The sequence below is a fragment of the Notothenia coriiceps genome, unplaced genomic scaffold (genome assembly GCF_000735185.1).
Source record: "Notothenia coriiceps isolate Sejong01 unplaced genomic scaffold, NC01 NC01_scaffold00001411, whole genome shotgun sequence".
In the NCBI taxonomy this organism is placed as follows: domain Eukaryota; kingdom Metazoa; phylum Chordata; class Actinopteri; order Perciformes; family Nototheniidae; genus Notothenia; species Notothenia coriiceps.
In genome coordinates this window covers 71,092-98,708 of record NW_011334112.1, presented here as the reverse complement: position 1 = coordinate 98,708, position 27,617 = coordinate 71,092, and the positions used below count along the sequence as shown (strand labels likewise).

At 41.8% G+C, this 27,617-nt stretch overlaps 3 protein-coding genes across 3 annotated transcripts in view; 2 read left to right on the top strand and 1 right to left on the bottom strand.

Annotated features, from left to right (window-relative positions):
* LOC104960656 (methylmalonate-semialdehyde dehydrogenase [acylating], mitochondrial-like) overlaps positions 1-9,126 on the top strand; it is a 21,943-nt gene extending 12,817 nt beyond the window's left edge. The window contains exons 5-14 of the mRNA XM_010788755.1: positions 1,911-1,985; positions 2,354-2,515; positions 3,244-3,322; positions 5,381-5,683; positions 5,914-6,035; positions 6,263-6,452; positions 6,586-6,767; positions 7,103-7,282; positions 8,183-8,281; positions 8,367-9,126. Coding sequence (XP_010787057.1) covers positions 1,911-1,985; positions 2,354-2,515; positions 3,244-3,322; positions 5,381-5,683; positions 5,914-6,035; positions 6,263-6,452; positions 6,586-6,767; positions 7,103-7,282; positions 8,183-8,281; positions 8,367-8,471 — 1,497 coding nt within the window. The 3' untranslated portion in view covers positions 8,472-9,126. The remainder of the gene's footprint in view (positions 1-1,910; positions 1,986-2,353; positions 2,516-3,243; positions 3,323-5,380; positions 5,684-5,913; positions 6,036-6,262; positions 6,453-6,585; positions 6,768-7,102; positions 7,283-8,182; positions 8,282-8,366) is intronic.
* An 837-nt stretch (positions 9,127-9,963) lies between these two features.
* On the top strand, positions 9,964-18,807 carry LOC104960639 (ectonucleoside triphosphate diphosphohydrolase 5-like). The gene is made up of 14 exons (XM_010788732.1): positions 9,964-10,021; positions 12,373-12,605; positions 13,045-13,124; positions 14,023-14,166; positions 14,615-14,690; positions 15,047-15,082; positions 15,339-15,427; positions 15,516-15,598; positions 15,926-15,987; positions 16,291-16,392; positions 17,266-17,409; positions 17,683-17,739; positions 17,887-18,002; positions 18,457-18,807. Exons 2-14 carry the CDS (start codon positions 12,380-12,382, stop codon positions 18,538-18,540), a joined length of 1,299 nt encoding a protein of 432 aa, XP_010787034.1. The 5' UTR covers positions 9,964-10,021; positions 12,373-12,379; the 3' UTR covers positions 18,541-18,807.
* A 240-nt stretch (positions 18,808-19,047) lies between these two features.
* znf410 (zinc finger protein 410) overlaps positions 19,048-27,617 on the bottom strand; it is a 13,158-nt gene continuing 4,588 nt past the window's right edge. The window contains exons 6-12 of the mRNA XM_010788720.1: positions 26,853-27,065; positions 23,458-23,617; positions 22,712-22,893; positions 22,209-22,298; positions 21,960-22,079; positions 20,804-20,923; positions 19,048-19,364 (exon numbers count right to left, since the gene is read on the bottom strand). Coding sequence (XP_010787022.1) covers positions 19,264-19,364; positions 20,804-20,923; positions 21,960-22,079; positions 22,209-22,298; positions 22,712-22,893; positions 23,458-23,617; positions 26,853-27,065 — 986 coding nt within the window. The 3' untranslated portion in view covers positions 19,048-19,263. The remainder of the gene's footprint in view (positions 19,365-20,803; positions 20,924-21,959; positions 22,080-22,208; positions 22,299-22,711; positions 22,894-23,457; positions 23,618-26,852; positions 27,066-27,617) is intronic.

The following is a 27,617-nucleotide window of genomic DNA, read 5'->3' as shown; positions in this document are numbered from 1 at the left end:
TGCTACAGGCTGGGGGGGCTTTTCTGTATATCTGTGTATTCATAACCTCCACTGTTTATTCATCATCCACTTCATTCTATCTTTTATTCTGTAGATTGTGTACATTACTTTTCACTTTACTGCTTGTTGCACTCCTGGTTAGAAGCTAAACTGCATTTCGTTGTCTCAGTACCTGTAATCTGTGCAATAACAATATAGTTGAATCTCATCTTGAGCAGGAACAAATGTATTTACTTAGTATATCTGACATTAACAATTAAACACATGTGTGCATTCTTTATAAATGCAAACCGAGTCAAGCCGACTCCGGAGGTGGCGGTATGCACCTTAAAGTTGTTTGCAATCCGCCAAAAAACCGAGAGAAGAAGAAGAAGAAGAGGCGAAGCAGCAGCAGAAGAAGAAGCCGACTCGGAGCTGTCCGACTTCAGGCGAGCTTTTTGAGACCTCCCCCGGCTGCGATCGGCTATTCTCGTCTACTTTCGAGGCGAGCCGCAACGCGTCTCAAACAAGCCTAGTATGAGAAAAATAAAGAGCTTTTTGAACATTAAAACATGGTGACATGTCACAGTGGAGCCATAAAATACTATTGTGTAACCTTAAAATGAGAATAATAGGTCCCCCTTTTAAAAAAAAAAACGACATGTGGTTGTTAACCTAAGGATTAATTAAGCATGAATCCTTAGGCCACGTTTACACTGAGACGGAAAAACGAACTTTAATCGATATCAAAAAAGTCTTCCATCCACGCGGAATCGGCTCAAGAAACGTGTCCAAAGAAGACCCCCGAGCATGGTTGCCTGGTTGCCCATCTGTTTATTCTCCGCGGTGGATTTAGCAACATGTAGTTCATGTATTTCTCCATGTCCACTTGTTGCTGATGGTTGTGGTAGAGGAGCTGTAGATTTTGCACTAACATCTGTAGCATGGTCAGTAGCATCTGGAGCACGAAAGCAACCATGTGATCCGCCATAGTTGTTGTTGTTGGCGAAACACATCAGCAATGATTCGGGGGTGAGCAGCAGAGGTGGGGAGAGGCGGGTCTATGGCTTCATTGTTATCAGGAAATGATCGTATAGGGCGTACACACAGAGCCGTTTGGCCCCCCAGAGCGTTCCGTCCGCAGATCTACCCACCTTGGGAGCCGTTATCGTTTGAGGGCTCCGTTTCCGCGGTTCCGTTACGGCCTCGTGTGGACGAACCGTCCATACGTTAGAGAACTGTAGCGGATACAACCCGTTTCGTCTCCGTGTAAACGTGGCCTTAGAGGGGTATTTAAACCTTTTTTTTAGAAGCTACTAGTAGCATTGAATATTCATTGTCAAATAAAAAATAAGCTTAACCATGGAGACCCTACATATTCATTTTCTATTTCCTCAAGCTATAATACATACAAACTATACAAAACATGCACTAACTTTTATACTTGCATTTAGTATAAAATAAATCAAGATACTGATTTGTATGACCAAGATTATGTATATGCCATTCAAACTCCAACTAACAACTTACTACAAAGAAAGCTCATATTTTTATATGTTCAGTTATTTGTGGGTAAATTAAAAAAGTAAGTGTTTTGATGTCGTAGAATGCACCCTGATTTACTTTAGTGCCCATAATGGTTCTCCTTTTTTTGTATGTAGGCGTTGTACTCAAAACATGCTTTGGAATTAGTGTCTTGTAGTTTGTGATTCTGAACCGCTTATGTAACTCAAGCTCAGAAACGTATCATGAAGGAATCATATACTGTATAACATTAAAATGAACTATTCACCCAACCCTGTGCATAGCAAACGTAGAGATCTAACACTTTAGAACGTCTCTTTATGCTGTAGCACAGATGTCCTTAATGAACTGAGTAGTGATGTAAGCAGATAGGTTGGGATTTAACCATATGCTCTCTGATCCTCTAGCCCACCACCAAGCTGCTCATTGATGGCAAGTTCATTGAGTCCAAAACCTCTGAATGGCTCGACATTCACAACCCTGTGAGTATTCATAGATGAACTATATCCAACCTGTTACAAGGCTGCAGCAACATGACCTCTCCTAAAAGCTGGTTGCAAATAACTAGGGCAACTCTGTAGTAGTAACTTATGAACATTGGGGAAAGGAAATGTCTTGCCAGTTTCTAAGAAATGAAAGCCCAGTATTCACAGTTTTATATCCTTCAACAGTCCAGCTGCTGTATTAAAGCTTGACAAGTATAAGCCTCTAGCAAGGCAGTGATGGATGATTATGGCATGCAATGTACTTTCATCACAAAAATAAATTAATATTGATAGTTTATGTAAAACCAATGATTGACTTTCCCTGCTTCTCAAGTTGTTTTTACGGACTGTCTCCTGCTCCACAGGCCACTAATGAGGTGGTGGGTCGCGTTCCCAAAGCCACCCAGGAGGAGATGCTGGCAGCTGTGGACTCGTGCTCCAGAGCCTACAGACCCTGGTCAGATACCTCCATCCTCAGCAGGCAACAGATCTTCCTGCGCTACCAGCAGCTCATCAAGGATAACATCGTACGGACATTTGTCACTTCTCCTTTTTCAACTTTGACCAAAAATGAGTGCAGGAAGGAGTCCTAAACCCAGAAATGACATCGCATTTAAGTACTTCCAGGCTCTCTTGTTTCAAAGTCAGTAGTTTTTTTAGTTTTTGTTAGATTTACAAAATAAGGTCTGTGGTTAAAACAGCTTACAAGTTTTGTTCTATGCAATAAAATACGTCAGTAAACAACCAATTAGTGAACGTCTAAAGCATTTACGTGTCTTAAAAACAACAGTTGCTAACAAGTGGCTAAATGACACTACTAAATGTCATTTTTGCCGTACATGAGTTAGCCTTTAGCTTAGCGGTGGCGTAAAGTTACTCGACCGTCATGTAGTTTGTTTATAGCCTAAAGTTACCTTTTGACTCATGGCAATTGAATTTACGCTTCAACTATTATATAAGTGGTGTTTATAGGTCGATATTATCCTGCTGAACAAAAAGTGTAAGTATCATAAAGGTTTCTGAACCACAGATCTTATTTTCTGCAGTATTCCAAAATCCAATGGAAAAATCCCATTGCTTTGAGTTACGAGAGCCCTTGCAATGCTGACTTCCGCGTCGGCCTTAAATTAATAATCAATACATCACTTTTGCATCTCAATTTTACAATTTGTCTTGCACGGAAGGAATTGTTTTTTTTGTCTCTTTTCTTATGATTTGAACTAAAGTAACCTGTTTTCTCTTTTTAACATTCCAGAAAGAGCTGGCTAAATTGATCACCTTGGAGCAGGGCAAAACCCTGGCCGATGCAGAGGGAGATGTATATAGAGGACTCCGTAAGTAACACGTAGACTTCCCAGTGTGCTATTGGGTTTTGATATCCTGATTAGAGTGCCTGCGGTGAATATATAGCTGGGATCCAATTCCACTGTTGAAACTGTTGTCTATAGTATCCGTGTCTCCTGATGAAAAGTCTGTATCTTTGGCAACCCTTTATTCCATCGCCTGGATGAAAGTCTGATACTAAGTGGCTGCAGGGTGTCAATTATTTGGGTGTAACTAGACACTTCCTGCCAAAGCAACTTTGACTTTTAAATTAATAATGGAGTAAGGGTTCCATTTTGGCCATATACTTAGAAGCTTACGCTGCTTTTCAAGAGGATTTCACAATGTCCAATTATAACAAAACAAGGGTTAAGGGAACAATTTCCTTGCAGCATCGCATTGTTAAGTCCTGTTGTTACAGTGCGAGTGCCTGGTTTATGTAAAGCACTTTGCAGGAACTGCTGTTAGTTGCATGCTATAATAAGATAATGTATGCAGTTCTCCTCATTCAGGTGCTCTAGTTCACTTTGGCAGACCTGCATCAACAAGAATCCTGTTGAGAAATTAAGAGCCACGCTCACTCACACATAAAGCAGATATGTTTTTGTTATTACAAGACGGAGCTGCCAAAGTATTTCTTGTACTTGGTACAGCTCCCAGTTTTGAGATGCCGAGTTCATCTGGCATGCTAATTTAGAACGTATCAGCTGAAAGACAGGCTACAGATGCAGGTTCTGCCAGGATTAGACATTTACAATACTGGGAAACAATAGTGGGAAACAATAGTGCTCAAAGTTTTCACAAGTTCTATTAGTTTACTCGCACGAAAAAATATAAATTAACAGTTCCTATTCATAAGATCCCGATGTGGATCACATTTTAGTTGTCTTATAACAGTGTAATAATGATGTACCATAGGTGTAATGCATGTGCAATAATGGTTTAATGTGGGTTTAATGTAGAAAATAGAAATCAATAAATGTTCCCAAATATTTAAATGTGATTGCCCTTTTTAGGGTTAACTAACTAGGGTTGCTATTTCAATTTTCAAAGATGACATTAGTTTATTGTGTATTTGTTTTTCAATAAAAATTTTATTGAGTAAAGGTTCCGAAGAAAATATTACAAATGATACTTTTTACCCATTCTTACACCCCTTATTAGACCCTCCAGAAAAACGCGGGCTAAATTCCTTGATTATGCGATTAAACATGCGGGGTTTTATGTGATTTTATGCAGTGAAATTGCGGGAAGTTAGGAAATATGCGGAAAGTTGCGAAATAGGCTAAAAATGCGGGGGGAAAGAATAACAATTTTTTTAAATATTGGGCTGTGTTATTTATTCTTTCTCACACACAACCTGCCACTAACGTTAAACCCCTTTACTATTCAATTAAACACATTCAATGTTTATTTATTGTAAAAGCAATTGGGCTATTTTAATCTCACACACACACATACAAACACTTCTCCGCCTCATTCTGTTTTCATTTACTCGTTCGTTATCTGACCAGCTTCAATCTTGTAGGCTACTCACTTCGTTTCTTGTAGCCCTCGAAAGGGTTTTGGAGGTTGATCCCTCGGTGAACGGGAGTTGAATGGCTTTCTTGTCCGCAGCAGCAGAAAGCATTTTCGAATGTTTGAATGAATCAAAGTGGGTCGCCACCGTCGATTTTCTCTTATGCTGCAACACACAGTTGCACGGGGTGCAGAATAGTTTCCCCCCACTTTTTGCCCGGTCTTTAGTAGAAATGTTCGTTGGTAAATGAGCTCTATACAGTGTTGTTTACATTCTGTGATGCGCGAGCTGATGACGTCACGTCAAGACGAGTTAACTTTTTTTCTTCTCAACTTTGTGTGGAAAAATGCGGGGATTATGCGGCCTTTTGATAAATATGCGGCTTTTTAAAAATCTGCGCCATTTTGCTGATTATGCGGTAAATTCTGCGATCGCAGAATCGCGTTTTTCTGGAGGGTCTACCTTATACACACAGGCCTAAAACAAACCCCATATCTGTATATCTCTACACATGTTATTGGTTTACTTCATCCTCATTTCCTCCTCCCAGAGGTTGTTGAGTATGCCTGCAGCATTCCCTCCCTCATGCTGGGCGAGACGTTACCCTCCATCTCCAAAGACATGGACACCTTCACCTACCGCCTGCCAATCGGAGTGTGCGCCGGCATCGCTCCGTTTAACTTCCCCGCTATGATTCCTCTGTGGATGTTCCCCATCGGCATGGTCTGCGGCAACACCTACCTGATGAAGCCCTCTGAACGCGTCCCAGGGTGCACTATGCTCCTGGCAAAACTGCTCCAAGACGCCGGAGCGCCAGATGGTACCCTGAACATCATCCACGGCCAGCACGCAGGTGAGACTCTGAGATCTGTGTGTTATTCAATCTAATCATAGACCCCCTGGCAATATGTAGATGGGACATTTCCATATTATGTGCAGCTTATATCGGTAAGTAATTCCGGTAAGTGTTTGAGGATTTAAATCCCTCTATCTATTTCTGCTCTTATTTTGTGCCTTACGTGTGCAGCAAAGTAGAAGAAGAGTGGATTTACACTTACAGTATCAGTTTGTATCTTTGTGCAGCGGTGAACTTCATCTGTGACCACCCGGCCATCAAAGCCATCAGCTTTGTGGGCTCCAACCCGGCCGGAGAGCACATCTACGATCGGGGATCCAAGAACGGCAAGAGAGTGCAGTCCAACATGGTACACTAAACCCTCTCGTGAGGCTCAAGTTGTTTTTCATGATCACTCATTTATAACACTGTTCCTGTTGTAAAAGACAGCATATATCGAGCAAAAATAATAACCAGTCTGTTACCAAGACGACAGCTTTGTTCTTGGCTGTCAATCACTGATGCTTGTTACATATGTGCTTAGCACTCCATGTAAGAAGATTCCTTCAAAAACATGTCCTACATTTCTCATTCCAGGGTGCCAAGAACCATGGTGTGGTGATGCCCGATGCCAACAAAGAGAACACCATCAACCAGCTGGTGGGGGCTGCATTCGGAGCAGCTGGCCAGCGCTGTATGGCTCTCTCCACCGCAATCTTTGTAGGAGAGTCTCGCGACTGGCTCCCAGAGCTGGTGGAGCGCTCCAAATCCCTGCGCGTCAACGCAGGTAACTTCATTGGAAACTGTGTCAGCGCAAAAAAGTGTCTTTGATACTATTTGTTCTGTTCTTGTTTGAAATGCAAATTAAAAGGCAAGCTATTTTAACATGATACTGCCCTTTTTTTTTTTGTGTCCTAAAGGTGATCAGCCTGGAGCCGATGTGGGTCCCCTGATCTCTCCTGAAGCCAAAGTCAGGGTGGAGTCTTTGATCCAGAGCGGGGTGGATGAGGGAGCTAAGCTGCTGCTGGACGGGAGGAACACCAACGTCAAGGGATACGAAAATGGGAACTTTGTGGGACCCACCATCCTGAGCGGTGTTTCGGTGAGATTTGGCAAAGGATGCAACATGGCTGCCTTTTTTTCTGTTATAATATAAAGTTATATGATAAAATACACCGTCCCAGTATCCCAGCATGACATTTTGTAAGTTATAAGAACATTAAAATAAAGAGGAGTTTAATAGGAGCCTAAGGACTTCAGTGTAAAATGCACTTTGAAAACCTCTTCCTACTCCTCTTAATGTGTTGATAAAACATCCTAAAGTCTGCACACGCTGGCGTATTATATACTCTTAATGATGCCTTCAGGAGTTGTCGTGGCAGATGATTTTAGATGCTGGAGGAAACTCTGTTGTAATCATTCTGCTGCTCCTTCCAGCCGGCCATGAAGTGCTACACAGAGGAGATCTTCGGACCGGTGCTTGTTGTCCTGGAGGCGGACACCCTTGACGAAGCGATTACTTTAATCAACAATAATCCCTACGGAAACGGCACCGCCATCTTCACCACCAACGGAGCCACAGCGCGCAAATACACACACGAGGTGGACGTTGGCCAGGTGAGAGATGCCTCCTGTATAAAAGGACACTAGAGATTGATTCACACTCTTAACAGACCACTTTTTTTCTGTCTGATTTCAAAAAGACGGTCACCTTTCGTGTTGTTATTTCAGTCCTCAGTGAGTCACATTTGTGAGAGTAAACAGTTAAGTGTGGGTTGTATTCTGTTTTTAAAAACAGGAAACAGACATGGAGTAAAATGTTTTTATATAAAGTGTGAATATTTATTGGATCATCTTGATGGCTCAAAATAAAGTGTGATACAGAAGTCATGAAGGTGAAACACCCAATTCAGATTTTTCTCACAGATCATCATTGTGTCGCCCAATGTGTCAAACCAAGTTTCACGCATTTTTTTTTTAGCCATATAAAGAATAATCTCACAGTTTTTAAAGTCCATTTCAAAACATTATGCAAATGCTCATATGTAAATGTTAAGAGTTTTTCCTTGCAGCCAGCCCATCTCTTCCATTAAGGCTTGTTAGGAAGGATATTTGTGATGGGGTCTATTTAAATAAGGATGGTCTACATCAGGCAGAGACCTTTAATGTGCATATGGGCATTTGCGTAATTTGCGCCCCCAACTAGTCTAATTTGTAGCGCCAAGGTTTCACAATGAACCGAAAATATTTTGACGCTTCTCGACGTGTGGACTTGCTGACCCTTATCCTGTACTCAAAAACAGATTCCGTCTTGTTTACCATGCGTTCTTGGGTGCCCATTTTTAAAAAGAGTCATCAGAATGAATATTAATTCAATGTGTTTATTGTCACAGTTAAAAAATATAAAAAGGTTTGACTTTGACTCTGTACACTTTCATCAAAGAATAACACCTGGCTGTTAAAAATCCTGTTTCCAGTTTTGATTGGTTATTAATGTGTGTATGCTTTACTTTACAGATTGGTGTGAACGTGCCCATCCCTGTCCCCCTGCCCATGTTCTCTTTCACTGGCTCCAGAGGCTCATTCAGAGGGGACACTAACTTCTATGGCAAGCAGGTAACTAACAAAAGCAGTCTGTCATGTGTAGGATCGTTAAAATACAACAAAAAAAAACACATGTTCTCTGTCCGTTTACCACCAGGGCATGTCGTTCTACACTCAGATCAAGACTGTGACGTCACAGTGGAAGGCTGAAGACGCCACTGTGACGAGCCCAGCTGTTACCATGCCAACCATGGGACGCTAAGATGGCAGCACATCTGGCATAACCTTCAGTGACTTCTCAAACGCCTTGACAAGAAGCTTGTGGCGGGGATTGGGAAAAAAAAGTATTGCATGTCCTTTTTTGAGAAATGTTCACTGGGGATTTTTAGTTGGTGATTGTTTTAACTTTTGACATTGGGGACAATGTTGTTGCACAAACACACAAATGCAAATTACACCTCGTAGGCAGAATATGAGCTGCACTAATGCAATGAATCGTGCTGTGAGTCTCTTCATGGGTTTGTCAATGTTCTATCATGGGAGTACGTACTCTGGTGTCATATTTCTTAAAACCTACAGTAGAAATGAAAAGGATCAAGCGTTCTTCCTTTAAACAGTCTGCAAATGTCTTCCACCATTATCCTCTGGTTGTTTTAGCTTGTTCTGTTTATCAGAGCGTTATGTAGATACTTGAAAAGTAGGTTAAGGTCAAGCCATTGATACACTAGAACGAGATCTCTGTAAAACTGAAATAATGGTTGTAGTTCTTGTCCCTCTAAATGTGTATCCTACTGTCCAGTATAGGCACTAACGTGTGTTTTCTGTCTGTTGGCTAGAGATTCATGATTTTGTACTCTATTGTCAAAGTCATATTTTTGAAAGGTATACAAAATAAAAATGTAAGTGTTTTACAATTACATGACTTGAACTTGATATTCCCTATAAACCATTGTGATGAAATGGTATGTGCTGGACATATTTTCATCTGAAGCATTTAAACTTTTCTTCTTGATTTTATAGGTCTGGAGGTTAAAGATTGAGCGATGACAGCTAGGTTTTTTTTGAATGAAGTTAAATGTAAAGAAAGACACAGTGAACGGACAAAATCATTCCGTTTTTTTATAATTCTGAATGGATCATCTCAAATAATGCCTAATGAATTTCACAGATGAACAGTATTTTGAATTGAACTATTTTTTCTTTACTTGAGTAACTTTGTGTTACGATACATTTGCTTAATATATTCATATTTTTACTTTACATTTACTCTGCTACATTTCACAGTGAAATAATAACTTTTTACTCCAATACATTTATTTGATATATTATGTAATTGATACGTTTAGAGATTACCGTAATATAACATTTTTATCAAATAAACATATTTACAGTATATGATAGATAAAGCTTCACAACAGTATGAAGCAATACAAATTAGCCCCACCTTTACAAATAATGGATTATATAATCTAAAAATATTATTGTTGAATTGGTGTGTCAAGCTATGTTGAAATTGTTATGCTTTTACTTAGGTTACATTTTGAAAGCAGGGCTTTTTTTTTAACAATACTTCTCTACTGGTATTGCTACTTTTACTGAAGTTTATGATGACTTATTTCAGCACTGGAGATGATGCTCCTGCTGGCAGACCCATTGACACAACAGCCTCTGTGTTTTCCTTTGAAGGCTCTTTTCTTCTACTCGGCATGTTTGACTCTTGACATCCGTGAGCACTGCGCGAGACCACTTCATCACAACACTGCTGACGTCATGATGACATGTCAGCTGCGAGACGAGTAGTCGGACATCATGGTGAGCTCGGACTGTGTTTAAAGTTAATAAAATACTGCGATACGTGACATACACACTTCTTTTTTTAATGTGTTTGAATCGTTTTCTCTGCTTTTTTCAAGATTAAGCTTTCGGTTCTTCGAATAACACACTGTAACGCGACACGCGAGTCTGTTAGCTAACTAGCCGAGTATCAAACTTCACCGGCTAGCTTTCACTAACCTAGCATACACGCTGGCTGATGTTATCATAAAACCGTCTATTTCAATTGTTAACGAGTAGCTAAGCTAGCACTAAAAGTAGGTGTCTTTGGTATTTGGAATACAAATGTATCAAGCGGAGAAAAGCAGAAATAATTTATATATAGGCTACAGTCTATCTATGATATTGGTAAACTACTTTGTGGTGTACATTTTTAAGGGGCGTGTACTTTACTCATATTTCCATTTGTTGCTAATTTGTACGTCTTCTACTCAACTACAATTCAGAGGTAGTCGTGTACTTTTACACCACTTCATTCACTTTGCAGGTTTGGATTAATGATGTGAAATAAAACACTTAAATAAGACTTTACACCTGGAGTAAATTCACAAGCTACCCTGCAGTATACCATGCCATGGTAAAAAATGTCTTTGAGCTCACAGTCTCGTTAGAAAGTTGTTGCAATAACTGAACTAGATGCAGGTTTTCTTCTCCAAGGCTGACACACTTTCCTTCCTTTGTTCTGCCTCCCAGGATACTGCCCACTCTGCACCACATACTTACATTAAAGGTCCCATGACATGGCCATTTCTACTGATCATAATTCCATCGTTGAGGTCTAGAATAGATTTACATTGTTCAATGTTCCAAAATGACATTGGTTTCTCCTGCAGCATCTCTGTATAGTATGTGATACACTCTGTCCTAACACTTCCTCGCCCCCCCCTAACTGAACTGTCTCTGATTGGTCAGCTCGCCCACTCTGTTCTGATGAACACCACCGTTACAGCGGAACATCAGTGATTATGTGTTACAATGGCATTAGCCACCAGGAAATGACACCAGTTATGATGACAAACATGAGAATGCTGCGTGGGGTCTGGGTGCCGTGTTGGCGGGACGTTGCGGGTTTCGCTGCTGTGAGGAGCGGACAGTATGAGCTGGTGTCATTTCCTGGTTGCTGCGTGGGGTCTGCGAGACAGCGAGACATCGCCATCCTGAACTCAGCCTTACGATGCGGGAGGGGGGGGGGGTGCTGAGGGGGCTGCAGCACCCCCATCTGCGAGGCTCCAACACCCGCACCCCCAAACGCAGTGCATCTACACTTGTAAGCGCGTAACGTTTACAGGGCCGATGCAGCGTACTGTAGGCTACTCGCTACAGGGTGTACTTTGAGGGTTTGTGACTACATAAAAAGCTACATAACACACAAGGGGACGGGTAATAACCGGAAAAGCATGACATGGGACCTTTAATACAAGCCACTGTGGACCTGAGTGAAAACATATTCCACTAAGTTCCCCCTGCCAGACCAGTGAAGATTTTAATAAATGCTCTCACATGTTGAGATGTGACGCTTCGTATGATGGGATGGAGGACAAGTTCAGGTTGAGACATAACTAGTTTAATAAAATGTTGAGGTGAGCCGGTGCATTTTCATCTTTTCTAGCGGAGTGTTGATTTAAATAATCATATATCCAGATTACCTCATATTTTCACACAAAGGAGCATGCAGTATGCAATACAGGCATACAATAAAACCACGAGGAGTGTATCTTAAGAAGATGACTCTTCTGTATGGATGCCACTTAGCTTCTGAAACATTTCATGGATTAATGAATAATGAATAATTAAGGGACAGAACAGAGGCTCAGTTATTAGACGGTCCTTTAACTGCAAATTAATTCTTAAAAGCTTGAAACTGAATTTAACTAGAACTGTCAGGCAGTAAAATATATTGTATTAAAATGTCTGATATTTCTCCATGAAAGCAGAGTGACCGTGCCTGAGCAGGCGTCTCCCGCGGAGCACTGCCTGACTGAAGCTTTTAAGAAATCATAATTCCTCACATTGCTTGAGTTGCCTGTATTGATCGGAGATGAAAGGATTACATTCCACCACGTTAAGTCCAACACAGTGTTGTGATGTTTCCTGAGGTCTCTACAGGAGTCGACTCAGCAAAGAGGTGGATTTTGGGCTACGTCTCTGCGGTTGCTTAGAGGTCTGGCGGGGTGTGGTCTAGCATAAATAACACTCCTGCTCGTCAGGCTGTAATTGAACAACTAGCAAATTGGTCAGCAGAGGTTTGAGCTAAACAGTTGAATAGCATTTAATAGAATAGCTGCTTTAACACGAGGACCTCAAATATTGTTCTTCTGTTAATCCTCCAGAGAGAAGATGACACCCGCCGGGTCACTTCTCCTCCTGCTCCTGCTCTCTATTGTTCACCTGAGCCGGGCCAAGGTCAGGACCTCTCTCCTGGATCTGACCCAAAGCATGGGGGGCCTCCTGCCCAACCTCAGCCGGCCCGCCAACCACAGCCGCATCTTCTATTCAGTGATGTTTGATGCGGGGAGCACAGGGACACGCATCCACGTCTACACCTTCATCCATGGCGGGTCAGGTAATAACACCCACATTACTCCATGTATCTGTGATTACTCTGCTGTTTCACTCATGATATCATGTCAGCCTCCCGGGTGAGAGGCAGGTTAATTCATCGTATTTACTGCAGTCAGGGTGTAATGTGTTTACATGGCCAGTGATCAATTGATTTACAAGGCAAACAGCTGAGTAACAAGCCGATATGTTGGCTCTTCCTCCTCTCCTCTTCTCTCCCTCTCTCCTCACAGCTTCAGTAAACCTGCTCCTCGGGGCACAGAGGCTATACTTGAATTCATTTAATTTGAGCGAAATAATCCTATTTTGCCAGATTCAAGCCAACATGCCTAATTTTGAATGAAGGAATATATTCTTCATATGTATGCTAAGCAGATTTAGGCCTCTTAAGGCTTTTAATAGCGGCTGTATATTTGATGTGGGCGGATCTTGTATCTTTTTAGAGGAGCTGCCTGTTTTGGACAATGAGATGTTCCACTCCATAAAGCCTGGTTTGTCCGCGTATGCTGACTCCCCAGATATGGTGAGTTCATTGTCAAATCAGATCAATTCTATTGAGCCGAAGGAAAGGTCCTTCCTCCCTGCATTGTATTCAGACACACTGCCATAGCCTCTCTCTGCGGGGGGTCACATTGCTAATGAAAGCCAAAAATGACAAACAAGTGAATATTCAGCCTGATGTAACACTTCAGTGTTTTCGGAACTTTGACCAGTAAAGTACAATTACTCAAGTACTGTACTTAAGTACAATAGTGAGGTACTTGTACTTTCCTACAATATTTTCATTTAATGCTACTTCCTACATTTACTCCCCTACATTTTAGAAGCCAATATTTGACTTGTACTACTCTACATTTATCCAACAATTTTAGTATAGAGATACAGATTATTAGACTTAAAAAAAACTCTAATAAAAACCAATTATTCATTGTTTTTATAAAATAACTATAGCTTAAAATATCCAGCAGCAGTATATAAGGTAGTTACTCCTCCACCAGCTGTGATGAAGACATTAATGCATTAAAAAAGTTAATGCAGTGATTTTATATTTATACATTTAAAATATATGATATAAACAGTACTGATGGTTCATCTTCCATAACAAGTACTTGTAGTACTTTAATTATATTTTGATGCTAACACTTTTGTACTTTTACTTAAGTAGAATTTGTATGCAGGACTTTTGCTTGTAAAAAAGAATTATGTTTATGCACATTTAATTAAGACCTGATTACTTCTTCCATCATACATCGCCTCATCTGCCTTCTCTCTCCTTGTCTGTTTTCTTTGTAGTCCCATTGTGTTCTGTCCCAGATTGTGTTTAGTGTTCCCCCCCCCTTTATAAAAGCGTCCTTGGGTATATGAAAGGCGCTATATAAATGTAACTCATTCTTATGGTGAGTACTGTGTGTGTTTTGCAGGCTGGACACACCGTCAGGATGTTGTTGAAGGTGGCTAAGAAGACGGTGCCTCGTCTGGAGTGGAAGAGAACCCCCCTGTTCCTCAGAGCCACGGCTGGACTTCGGCTGCTGTCCGCAGAGAGAGCCCGGCTGCTTTTGGAGCAGGTAAAAATAATGCAGTAGCTCCGAGACATTACAGGCTGTTGAGCCCTCTGTAGAGTGGAGTGCAGTTCTTTATCATCAGGGAGTTGTAAGGCACTCCATTGTCTGACATTCTCTCAGGAACCTCTTATCCATGGAGGGAGGAAAGAACATTTTCAGTGTTAGGGCAGAGTATTGTTATCAGAGTGGAGGAAGCTTAGTGTGGAAGGCTCCTGTGGAAGGGATAAGATAGTAATGGCTGCTCGGGGCACCTTGGAAGATGAATGATACGTTATTAATCCCCCTGAGGGAATTAATGAATCCCTCGAAGCGGAGGGCACCTCTGGATGAGCTCCCATTACAGTAGATAACACGGAGGCCATTCCTCTGCTGCTTTCCTTGGCCCCCTCGTTCTCCATCTCCCCCTTCCTCTGTCTCCCTCCCCCTCACTCTCACCCCTCTCTCTCCACAGGTTCAACACGTGTTTGATGAATCTCCGTTTTGGGTCCCAGACGACAGCGTCAGCATAATGAACGGCACAAATGAAGGTAGCGTCTGCCAAGGCTCGACGCATTAGTCAGTTATCACATCTCGCTGCAGCACGTTGGGAGGTGGCATCATTGCAGATTATTGCCTATCTTTCATGATGATACTGAGGAAAACTGCTCTTCACCACTAAGTTGTTTTGACCTTAAAAGCCTGTAATTACATATTGAGACATTGTTATTGCCTGTTGTGAAAAGGTGTAATGATTTGTCAGCGTTTCGACCTTGTTTTTCAGGGTTATACCTTTTACTCACGTGTTTTGCATGTTGTAATTTCTGTGAGAATTTGTTGTCAGCTTTTCTCAAATGAACGTGTGCTTGACATGTCTGTTTTCTGTTCGCCGATCTCTCTAACGTAGGAATCCTGGCTTGGATATCTGTGAACTATCTGACAGGTGAGTGCTGTAAACTCCAAATGTAACTCTCCGTCTGAAAATCATCCGCGTCTTATTATAGACACAAATACTGAATGCATACAGCTGTGATGCTGTGGCCTCGAGGGGATAGCTCAGATGTTTATCAGGCTCAGGATTGTATACTATTGGGTTCTGTGTCAGATAGGCCTTTTGAAGATAGCATCTAAGGTATAACTGATTAGCTCCTCTCTGTGGAGGCTGCTAGATTAAAGCTAAAGTAGGAAATGTTTTCCAGGTCACCTGAATGCACACAGCGAGAGGACGGTGGGAATCTTGGATCTGGGCGGAGGATCTACGCAGATCACTTTCCTGCCAAAGCTCAGGGTCAGCTGTTTGTTTTGCACTCTTCAGACAAGATTTCAAAACTATTTTCCGATGAATAACCCATCATGTCCTTCATTTCCCACGTCAGAAAACCATTGAAAGTGTTCCTGTCGCTGATTACGTTGCCAAATATGACATCTCCAACTCCACATTTGAATTGTACACTTACAGGTAAAATGTGTTATTTATTTATTTATTCATAAAACAAATTCATCCTGCATTTAAACCTCGTGATTGCATCATTTAATACCGGATTAAATGTCTACTCAAGGTAATTGCAATACTTGTGGCTTCGAGTATTGACTAATTATGTTACATCTTATCTTCATAACTTCACTCTGTTCTTAATTAGGGAACACTTCTATCAGCTGTTTAGTCATTAGGATGTGAATAATAGGCAGGCTGCATTTGTTTGGCCTATTTTCAGAATGACTCTCTTGTGCACAGTCTGTTGTGGGTGCTTTTGTAACTTCACAACAATCCTCTAACTTCCTGCAGTTACCTTGGAAATGGACTGATGGCAGCGAGGCTGGCCACGCTGGGGGCTCTGGGGGCAGAAGGTACTGTGCTGGACATGAGGAAGGGGTTCTCTGTTGCCATTAGCTGTGTGGATCAGTGTTGTTCATTGTGAGCGTGTCTCAGAAGGATCCAGAGTCAGCTCTTCAGCGCTCTCTCGGGTGTTGTTTCCTTCCTGTATTTTTTCTCCCGATGCTGATTAAAGGAGCTAACAAGAGAGAGATGTTTTTCTGGTACGCACATTCAACCCTTTCTCTCTCAAAAACCCTGAGATGGATCACCGAAGGGCTTCAGAGTCAGTCTCAGACCATAGTGAAAATTAAAAAGTCGCTTCTCTGCTCTGACAGGGTTGGAGTGGCGGGTTTTTAAAAGTTCCTGCCTGCCAAAGAAGTTCAGGGATGAATGGAGCTTTGGAGGGCTGACATATCGAGTGGGCGGGGACCCAGATGGTAAGATCCTGTTTACAGTATAAACAGTCACTGAGTGAATCCAAAGCTCATGTATCTTGGACACAGCGTTCATTTGGTTACTGTAACATGATAGAGACCTAACACCAGCAATTCCAGATATAGGGTACTACTGTTTGTTATGAGCACAACATGCACGTTTGATGAAATACTTTACTATGAATTATTTGTATGCTATATATACTATGATTTTCTATGAAATACTATTTATTTACCTTTTTTGTGACACACTCTATTATCTATTATGTATTAACTTACTCGAAACTATAGAAACTATAGACTTTGATTTTTATCACAAACTATACTAAGCTTTTATGATCATTTTCAGCATAATATACTATGACTTTTTCGCCAAATACTAAAATGTGAATTTAACTGTGATTTGTTTTTTTTACATTGTGTATTATGGCTTTTTTTTTAAATATGATGTGAAATACTGCCGACAAATACTATAACTTTCTTGATGTTGGAAAGATCAGATAAAAATATGCAAAAAAACAACATAAGTTCCGTCAAAAGTATAAAAAAAACCACTTAGTATAGCATGTCACAATCATCAGGAAAAGGACTTTGCATAGTATGTCGGAAATATAACAAAAGGTCATAGTTTAGTATGTTGAAAAAAAATGTCATTGTACGGTATTGTTAGAAATTATAGAAAAAACAATACATACGCCAAATGCCAAAATACAACAAAAATAAATAATAGTATAGTGTGTTGAAAAATATGCAAAATAACAGCTTAGTAAAGTATGTCGACATTTTGAGAAAAAAGAGATTCCTTGCTTTAGAGTCAGGTGCTGTTCCAGCAGAGGATGCATATTATACCATGCCGTGTCTCTGTTTCTTCTCCAGGTCTTGCAGGATACAAGCTTTGTTATCAGGAAGTACTTAAGGTGGTGAAGGGGATTATTCACCAGCCGCATGAGCTCCAAGACAGCAATGTATTCTATGCATTCTCTTATTACTTTGACCGAGCAGTGGATGCAGGCCTTATCGGTAAGCGCACACACACACACACAATATATATTTATACAGGCCAGCAGGATGCGATTACCCATTCCAATGCAAGACAGAGAAGTATGAGTCATCTACACCTGTCTCGGGGGATTTGACAAGCTATAGGTGTGTAGCTATTAGAGAGATGCTATACTGCCATTCCAAGCTTAACGGCACAAGGTGTATCATTAGTATTATGGAAATGTGCGTATGCTCTCCTAATGAATAGTATATGAAGTGTGTTGAAAATGACCCTATCGCTTCCTGCTGCAGATGGGGTCCATGGGGGGACGCTGGAGGTCAGAGACTTCAAGAAGAGGGCTAAAGAGGGTGAGATGAGCCAATCAGTGCGTCCTCACTATGACAGATCTGATCACCCTGTACTGTATCACTGTGTGCGTCTGAATAGCCCGGGCTTGTGTCCTCGCGGCTGACTGGGATCCTGCTCCTCATCCATTTCCATTTGTTTCTGCTCAGTGTGCAATAAGATGACCAAGCACCCCCCCATCCGTTCTTTCCTGTGCATGGACATGACCTACATCACTTGTCTGCTCAAGGATGGATTCGGCTTCAAGGAGAGCACCGTGCTGCAGGTGAGGCGGCGCTGCACCAAAGACTGTGGCCTCCAAACACACAGGAAGGAACATTTTTCAAAAGGTTGCTCAGAACTATAAAATCGATTTCTCGTTGAAAGTTGTGTAGCTTAGATCGTGTGGTTTGCATCATAAACTAGTGACTTACATGAAAGACACAAGCATGGTACAGTTACATTTGCCTTATTTTAACTGTTCCGTTTTAAGGCTGTGAATAAGAAGACCATGACTCACTTGTAATGTAGCTACAAGGCTCTGTGACCCTTTTCTGTCACTAAAAAACGTTTTAAAATCCACATGTTCAAACTAAGTGAAGGTGAGACCTAACAAAAGAGCACAATTATTGCCAATATGTGAATGAAGAAAAAACAAAAATATTCTGTTACTTTTTTTATTTAAATAAATACAAAAGGCATTTGAGTGATTTGGTGTTTTTCTTCTTCCCCTCTCCTAGTTGACCAAGAAAGTGAACAACGTGGAGGCCAGCTGGGCTTTAGGCGCCACGTTGGATCACCTCCACGACCTGAAGGTCCTCTGAGGAGAAGGCAGGAGTAGGTGTTGCTCGGTAACACACAGGTTATCTAGCGGCTGCATGAGTATTCATAATTTTGTTTAAAAAAGCATTCAAGTGTTAATATATTGTAAAGGAGCAATGTGTTGTCTTACTCAGAGAACAAGTGGAGCACTGAAGGTTGACACTTGAGTGAGAGATGTTGCCAATAACCGTTAATGCATATCTGGGCATTACCGGAAACCCAATTTGTTTGAGAGTGATGTTTTCCTCGGGATGATAAACAGGGGAGGGGAGGGGAGACCAATGTTTGTACCATGCAGCAACAGGGGGGGGGGGGGAGACCAATGTTTACATGCAGCAACATGACCCTGTGCTTTAGTAGATTTGAAGTCATGTGTTTTGTAGTTAATAATAATGGGCAACTGGTACCTTTACAGCCATTCCATTTTTAAAAAAGGAGTGGGACTCATTTTCCATCATCGCTGCATTTCACACTGCTGTTTACATATTGTACAATGCATGGTCATTATATTTTCATAAACTTTTAAACCCGTCTCATTATTTCTTTGGGAGTATTTGTTAAAAACAAAAAACATGAGGAAAAAGGTTGTTTGTACAAACTTTGCCATTTCAAAATAAAAGCATCATCGGTGGATAATTACAAATATCTACAAGGGGGTGAGCGTCAGCGATTGGTCTATTTACACAGAGACGTTCAGCGTGTCGATGATTTCTCACGATGGCAGGCTACAGCAGCGCCACCACATCTTCTCCGTACGCATGCCCTTCGGTCGCCATGGTCACCAATTCATGGGGCTGAGAGAGGACAACAACCGAATCCGCGGAGCCTGGAGGGGAGGAAAATAAATGTTCAAATAGATCAAATGCATGCTGTCAATAACACCAGTTATTATGGGATGGAACGCCTTCAGGGGCAGAAGTCTACTAAAACGTTTCTGCAAGCTTTCAACCGCCTTTTGGTTTGAATGCTAACAGGCTGAGTTAGGAAAAACTGGAGGACATTTAAAGATACTCACAAAATATTGAGCATATAAAGTTATTCAGAGTAAAAGTGTTCACTCTAAATAATGCATTACAAATGGACTTTAAAAAGGGTTAGTTAACACATACATTTAAAAATACACCCGTAGTGCTATTTATTCATCTCAACGGCCAATATCTCCAACACTCTGCAGCTCACGCCAAAACAATCTAGATCGATTCATGGAAGGTAAGAGCGAAACTATCTTTTTGAAATGATTTTAAGCGTCATTTTCACTTGAAACTCTGAAAACTGGAACAATTGTAGTGCTTTTCAGATATTAGCTAAGGGCTGGTCCTTAAAGTTGAATAGTGAATCATTAAGTCAAAGGCTCTAGTACAGGGAGTAGACCAAATGACAACAGAGGCTTAAATACTAATTAAGTAAAGACCTTTGTTTGCTATTTGTTAAGACTGAGGTTTTATGTGAAATACGTATTACGGTCATTTCAGTGTGGTTTACTGTCTACTGTGATCACCATCCTCCTTTACCAGTAAACATGTTTTGTTTAAATACTTACATTTCGAATGCAGAAAATCCAGTCAGACAAAGAAAGTTTTACAAAACAATTATAATTAAGAAAAGAAAATGCAAAAAGGAATAAAATAAGACACACTTCTACTAATAATAAGAGTAACACACCGCTTTGAAATACCCAATATATACTGAAACGCCCAGAAAGTATACTTTTAAGTATAAGCACTGTACAGGTAGATGAATATTAACCTAACATTATATCAACGTTACATGCATACAACTCAACAAATACTACGTTGTGGCTCGAGTGCATTTGAGAATGATGGAGTAGAATCAACAGACTGCCACTTGGCTTTGAGTGCTCCAGTTACACAATGTAATTGTAAGTAATGGTCAAAGGGTTACATAAATAAATCATAGTTGGGTTGGAACCAACTTTTTAGAACAAAACTTTTAGAGACCAACAGCGTGAGTAAAACGCAGACCAACAAAGAAAGACTGACTATATGTGTATTTTCTACTTCTACTATCTCCATTCTATCATGGAGCAAAGTAACCAGCTGAAAGAGTAACAGCGTCTGTCGCAAGGAATGATCAAACAACATTCAACACGACATTAGCATCACCCCGCGCTGACTCAGCACCTCTTACATCGACAGAACATTGAGAGCGTCAACATTTTATTTTGCGAAGTGTCATGTTAGCTCACCCGTGTGTGTGTGTGTGTGTGTGTTGGGTTTTCCCTGCTGTACAAGTTTAAATTCATACCTGGTGATCTCAGCATGGCGTGGTGGAGATTCATGGGTTCCACAGCCGTTGTCATGGTGACCATAGTGTCTCCATTCTCGCCGTCGGCCTCCAGCAGGCTGCTGTGTGTCAGAGCCTCTCCTGTCAGGGGCAGACCAACAACCCTCTTTAGCTGTTTAACTCAAAAGAAGAACGAGAATGGGGTGAACACACTGGACTCAATCTGTGTTCTGTAATGGATCAAAGTCAATATTCAAACCTGAAATCCGCTCGTTATCACTCACTTTAATTACCGTATGTAGCTTTTTTTTGTTTGTTTTTAGGACAGTTGTTTTCTCCAACACAGTCAATGTAATTATTCATGGAGTGACTCAGAAAGCACCCCTCTGTTGTGAAGCGGCATCTTCTTTTGCTCTGCTTTTTACAAAAGACCAGCCTCTTTGGGGAGGCTGACCCGGATACATCTGCAGTTTATAATTAGAGGCTTTGGCAGCGTTTCCTTTGTGGTGATTCAGCGGCGGCGCTTCCCCACTGCTACACAAATGTGTCGGCTTTATTGTTTCAGGGCGGGAAAACTAATGTTAAGCGAATTTGGTACAATTAGACCATATGCTGGGATGTAAAGAGCTCATTGAGAGGCGCTTTAACTCTGAAGATATACTGAAAGTGATACTGAGAGTAAAGGCAGCAGTGATCCCTTCGCTGCAGAGGAAGATTTACTACAGTATCCAGTCATTTCTGTGAGTCATTTGTAAGGTGACTGCAAAAAGACTTTAAAGCGAGCTTAATCTGCCCTTTTAGCTGGGTGATTACACACTTTAGTGACAATTCTGCCCCCATCACACGGCGCCTAACAGTCCTATTTCTGCAGTAGAGCTGTGCCGTCTCTGCTTTTCCCACAAATGTGTTGCAATCTGAAACAATTACGCTACAGGGTCTGAAGAAAAACATTTGAGTGATGAATTTTTAAGTGCTTCAAATCATTAATTATTCAACAAATGTTCCTAAAAGTAACTTAAACCCACAGTATCTCTATGCACATTTTTAAAATGTATGGGCCGCTTGAAGGTACATAATCCGAGGATTAGCATAACCACCTACTGCCACGGTGTGTGCGTGTGAGTGAGTGAGTGAGTGAGTGAGTGAGTGAGTGTGTGTGTGTGTGGAAGAGAAAGACCTGTTTCTCTGCTCTCACTGCCGAGCCCCTCCTCTCCATGCCTCTTCCTCATGTGCACGTTCCTGCTGCCCGACTGAGAGAAAGTCTTCCCGCAGATTCCGCAGTGATGAGGCTTCTCACCTGGAAACACACACACACGTCCTGTGATCCCAACCTACTTGATACGGGCTACCTCTCGTAGGATACACTCTATCTGCTTGATTAGGAGAAAGTTATCTTCCTTACAGCTGTTAGCCGTGTCCCACTCACCAGAATGGACGAGCATGTGTTTCCGTAGACTGGAGAACTCGGCAAAGGATCGCCCACAGCCATCTGCCTCACACAGGAAAGGCTTCTCCCCTAGAAACACACACATATTGTTCAACTCCACAAGACTAACACTTAATGTAGTCATCTTATGGACCTGTTTTGCTGCCGGAGACATTCAAATTGTAATATAATGTCGTCGGACTAAGTGGATGTGATGGCTCGTAGAAAGCTGTAAAAACCGTACAGTGCTCTGCTAACGCATCCTTACACATTAGAAGCAGACTCTGGAACAGGCCATCAAAAATCTTAATGTCACCCTAAATAAAATATGACAAAGCATTGTTTCTCTTCGCGGCAGTGAAACGGAGGCGCCAGTGCTGCTGACTCTTCAAAATCTCCGGCCATGACTTCACAGAGGAAGCATTACATGAGCAGAGGAAAAGGGCCTGAGTCAGTTATTGCTCCCAGCTTGTTTGGGTATTTGTTGTTGTTGTAGAAGTCACCTGTGTGTATGCGCCTGTGGTTCTTCAGGTTTCCAGCCGTGGTGAATTTCTTGCCACAGTTCTTCTCCTTGCAGGTGAAGGGCTTCTCTCCGTTGTGCGTCCTCATGTGAACCTGCAGCCTCTGCAGCACGTAGAAACTCTTCCCACAGCCCTCCGCGCCGCACCTGAACATCCGGTCGTTCCTTGGGAGCCCAGAAAAACAAACATGTCTCGGTGATTCCCGCGCAGATGTTCTATTTGCAACAGCGCACCTCATACATATCCCTGCAGCACAAATACTGCCTCAGCTGTGCTCCCCCTGTTCAGCTGCCTGCACTGTAAACAACCTGTGGACACTCTGTGTGATCTCCTGGAAAACATGTCTCTCCCATTAATGGATGGTCAACCGAACACAAATCGTCCACCTTCAAAGAACTAACAGTTCTCATAATCCCTGTGCTTTAAGGCAAGATGAACAATTTAATTTAGTATTCAACCAAATTTCTCCAGCATTATACAATTAAGGCTTCTTTGTTTTATGACTTTATAGGGATTGCTGGTGTGTTGTAAGGGCATGGAGTTGGTTGTTCGGATATAAGGCCTGCACAGTTTCAGGCATAGGGAACAGAAGCATTTTGTATATATGCATTGTGTCTGTCTGTCTGTCTGTCTGTCTGTCTGTCTGTCTGTCTGTCTGTCTGTCTGTCTGTCTGTCTGTCTGTCTGTCTGTCTGTCTGTCTGTCTGTGTGTGCGCGCGCGCGCGTTACCTGTGTGTTTTCAGGTGGTATTTGAGGTGAGCCGGCCAAGTGAACGTCCTGCAGCAGCCCTCGAAGGAGCAGCGGAGGACCTGCTTGGAGAGGGGGCGGCTGGTCCGAGTCGGCAGCTCCCGCTTGTCCCCGTCTGCCGGGGAACCGTGCGTGTGGTCGCCTAGGCAACCAGGAGAGGGAAAATGAGCGGGTTTGGGCAGAAAAACAATATAGGAGAGCCTCTGGAGCCTGGCCGTATAAAAGCTAATCATCGGGTACTGAGTGAGAGCTGACCTGCAGAACGACAGCAGCAGAAAGACCCCCCCCCCCCCCCCCCCCCNCCCAACCCCCCAAGCTGAATGCAATCACTCCCTTTCACCTGCGCTGACTCCCCGCCTTCAGAGCCTTTAACAGGGCCAATTTTGCTTACAGCGTGCGGCAGTAATGCACCTGTAACCGACACCCCGCTGCTGGGCAACTTGCCTCATCTGCAGCGAGTTAATGGGAGGGCAGCATCAACCGCTCAGAGAGTGCGGTTTTAGTCCCTCTCTGAAACCATTTTCAGGCTGCTGCACACATGCTATCCAACCGTGCACAAAGTATTTTACACCTTTTTACGTAATTGTTGCCCTAGAGTATTTTGTTCTATGCGCTTCTGTGTGTATAACACTTGGTTTTGGTAACCTTGATTCTATCAAAGACACGACCCTCCTCAGATAACTGTTATTAATAGACCTTTCATGGAAATAAAATGTCAAGGGTTAATGTGGAGAAATTATAAAGAGGTAAGAACAACTGTACAGGAGGGCAATTTAACTGAGTGCATTTACTTAAGTACTGTACTTAGACATTGTGAGGTGCTCGTACTTTACTTAATGCTTCTACATTCTTCTACTTCACTCCACTTTTATCCCATATTATACTTTCTAGTCCAGTTTTTGCATGTTCAGATCAGTAATACAACATATAAATCAAGCCCTATGTTTTTTTGTATCCAAGGATATTTGATGCTAACAACTTTGAAGGATCGTGAGTATGTTCATACTATGCGTTATACTTCTACTTCACTAGTTTGGAAGCCAACGTTATACTTTAACCCCACTATATTTATTTGTTAACATTAACTACTAATTTATTGTTGCAGATTCTGATCAACTTAATAAACACAATATATATTGCCTAATAAATTAAATTATGGATTTAGCCAACTGGCAGTTCATAAAAGAGCGTAAATTAGGCTCACTATTACCAACTGCCAGATTAGTAATGCTTGAATAAAATCCAGTGAATTCCGGTGCTAAAACAAGCATCTGAACTTAATATAAGCTACATTATCATTTGACAATATGCATGTAAGTATAAGTTCATAAACCGTGGGATCTGAGTTTGAGTGCAAGGACATAAACTAGGAGCAGGTAAAGATGAGAACACCTCTAATATCACTTCTCTGACAAGGACCTCTGGCTGCAGTTGGGCTCAGAAGCAGTTCAAAGACGTAACCAGGAGTCATGGAGCCTGGATGTCATGGAGCAATTCTTTATCTAGCAGCAGCCTGCAGAGGACTGTGATGAAGTCCTGACTCATGGTGAGGGTCAAAGAGTTGTTGTTTTTTTGCGCTATGTGCCGCAGGAAGTAGATGTTTGTCTTACATCAAAGTGTACCGCTTCACAGTCAAAAGAGTGAAAGAGATTAGGGTAAGCAACAGGTTAAGACATCATGTCGGCAAGTGGAGGAGCTGGAGTAAACAACTCTAGACAAGAAATACACTTCAAAACATATTCTTATCATACTTGATCTTTGTAACTTTCAGAATATATTTGCCTTTTTGAATATAGGGTCGTACTTTGCTTCAAATCTATCACACTGATTTCTTGACTGTTACCAAGCAACCAGTAAGGATTCAAGAAAGTTCCCTGCCCAAAAACGACATCCCTGTTAGAGCATTAAAGTGATGTTTGTATATTTCTTCTTATGTAAGAATCAAACAAATATTAGACCCTCCAGAAAAACACGGGCAAAAATCCTGATTATGTGGGCTGAATTCCTTGATTATGTGATTAAAGATGCAGGGTTTTTATGTGATTTTATGCGGTGGAATTGCGAAATATGCGGAAAGTTGCGAAATATGCGGGAAAAAAGAATTAAAAATTTTTTAAATATTGGGCTGTCTTATTTATTCTTTCTCACACACAACCTGCCACTAACGTTAAACCCCTTTACTATTCAATTAAACACATTCAATGTTTATTTATTGTAAAAGCAATTGGGCAATTTTAATCACACACACACCCCCCCCCCCCCCCCCACACACACACTTCTACGCCTCATTCTGTTTTCATTTACTCGTTCGTTATCTGACCAGCTTCAATCTTGTAGGCTACTCACTTCGTTTCTTGTAGCCCTCGAAAGGGTTTTGGAGGTTGATGCCTCGGTGAACGTGAGTTGAGTGGCTTTCTTGTCCGCAGCAGCAGAAAGCATTTTCGAATGTTTGAATGAATCAAAGTGGGTCTACAGACACCCACACATCATAATAGGGCCCTTTAAAGGTTATAGTTGAGTAAAACAGACATTTTTGTTTTATTCCATGACAACATTTCTTCCAAGTTCTAAATAAAAGTATTGTCATTAAGAGATTCTATTTGCAGATCTGTTTCTGACCACCTGTTTGTCCTCTCTCCTGTCTTCTATCTCCTGTCTCCATCCTGTTGTCTTCCAGCTGCTGCACTCTCTCTCCCTCTCTGAAGCATTAGCCATCCACTAAATGCACATTAAATCATCACAGACACAGCACAACAATCCGTGCTGAGGCTTGATCAATGTCTCACGATAATGTTCCATTTAAGCCTTCACTAGATATTTGCAGTCAGACTTGTAAATCCGTGTTGAGAATGTTACAAATTACTTTAGATTTAGAGACTCATGATGACAAGTGTTGAACAGTTTCAGTCGGTGCTGATTACACTCCATTTTCATCTCATCACTGACCTCGTTTCTCTTCTTTCTGTCTTTGATGCTAGCAGAAAGCAGACGGGCTGATGTTATCTTCCTGAACGCAGCCTCCATTTCTCCTTTATATTCATTATAGTGACACTACATCACAGAGGGGCTGTAACTGTCTGCCGTTTGATTTTAAAGCTGCATCGATTACTTGATGGACAGAAATATCATCAACAACTACTTTTATAAAAAGGATTAATCGTTATGATAGATGCAAAAAATGTCTTCTTCAAACCCCTACAATTAAGAGGTGTCCTTGTTTTGTCTATTACATATCAAAATAAAGCTAATATATTTGGAGTTTGGAGTGTGAAAACGTGTCATTTACAGATATCACCTTGCACATTTTATTAACATTTTCTCTCGAACGCTTTATCAAGAACTGCCTGATTAATCGTAATGAAAGACGTCGTAATTACCATTGCTGACACTTGCAGCTCTGGCGTCCTGGCAGGCCCGGGCATCTCTCGCGATTTGTGCCCGCGTGGCGGCGATCAGGCTGTCGTGTGCGAGCTCCTGCACCCGCAGATACCAGGGAGCACTGCCGTCGATCCCGTAGTCCCCTGACGAGACCACCTCATCGTCATCGTCCCCGGCGCCGTCTGCAGCGAAGATCAGGGACTCTGAGGAGGCTGTGGTGCACAAAAGGTGAAGAGAGTCTGTGTGAAGCAAGACATTCTGTATAACCATCTGCATGATCATCAATGACCCGAGTCCATTTCTGAATCAGGGATCCTACAGCTTAAGGCAAGGTAGGTTTAAGACTTGGATTAACTTTAAAGGGGACCTATCATGCAAAATGCACTTTTGTACGTCTTTTATACATGAATGTGTCCCCGGTGTGTCAGGGAACTCACCAAGTGTCAGAAAACACAACCCTCTCTCTTTTCCTCCGTACCCAAATCTCTAAAAACGGGGCTGCAATGGAGCTGATTATTTGAATTTTTCTGACGTCAGAAAAGGGGTGCTCCGCCTATATGGGCAACTCTCCACCTATCAGGGGAATGAGAGACCGCTCGAAAGCACTGGAGACGCTGTAGTGCATATGCCAGGCCTGTAAGTGGCGCTGTAATCTGCCACAAAAGCAGAATCAGCCCTTGCAAAAACAGGGCTGGAATAGAGCAAGTAGAGCGAAATGAGGCATGGCTAAAATGCATGATCTGTTTGGTATTTTGAAAAAAAAA

Bases quoted from the DNA above. Each gene is read 5' to 3' on its own strand.
- LOC104960639 (XM_010788732.1), top strand. From the start codon at position 12,380: ATGACACCCGCCGGGTCACTTCTCCTCCTGCTCCTGCTCTCTATTGTT. The intron at 12,606-13,044 runs GTAATAACACCC...GTATCTTTTTAG, and splicing joins CTTCATCCATGGCGGGTCAG to AGGAGCTGCCTGTTTTGGAC. The intron at 15,428-15,515 runs GTCAGCTGTTTG...TTCCCACGTCAG, and splicing joins CTTTCCTGCCAAAGCTCAGG to AAAACCATTGAAAGTGTTCC.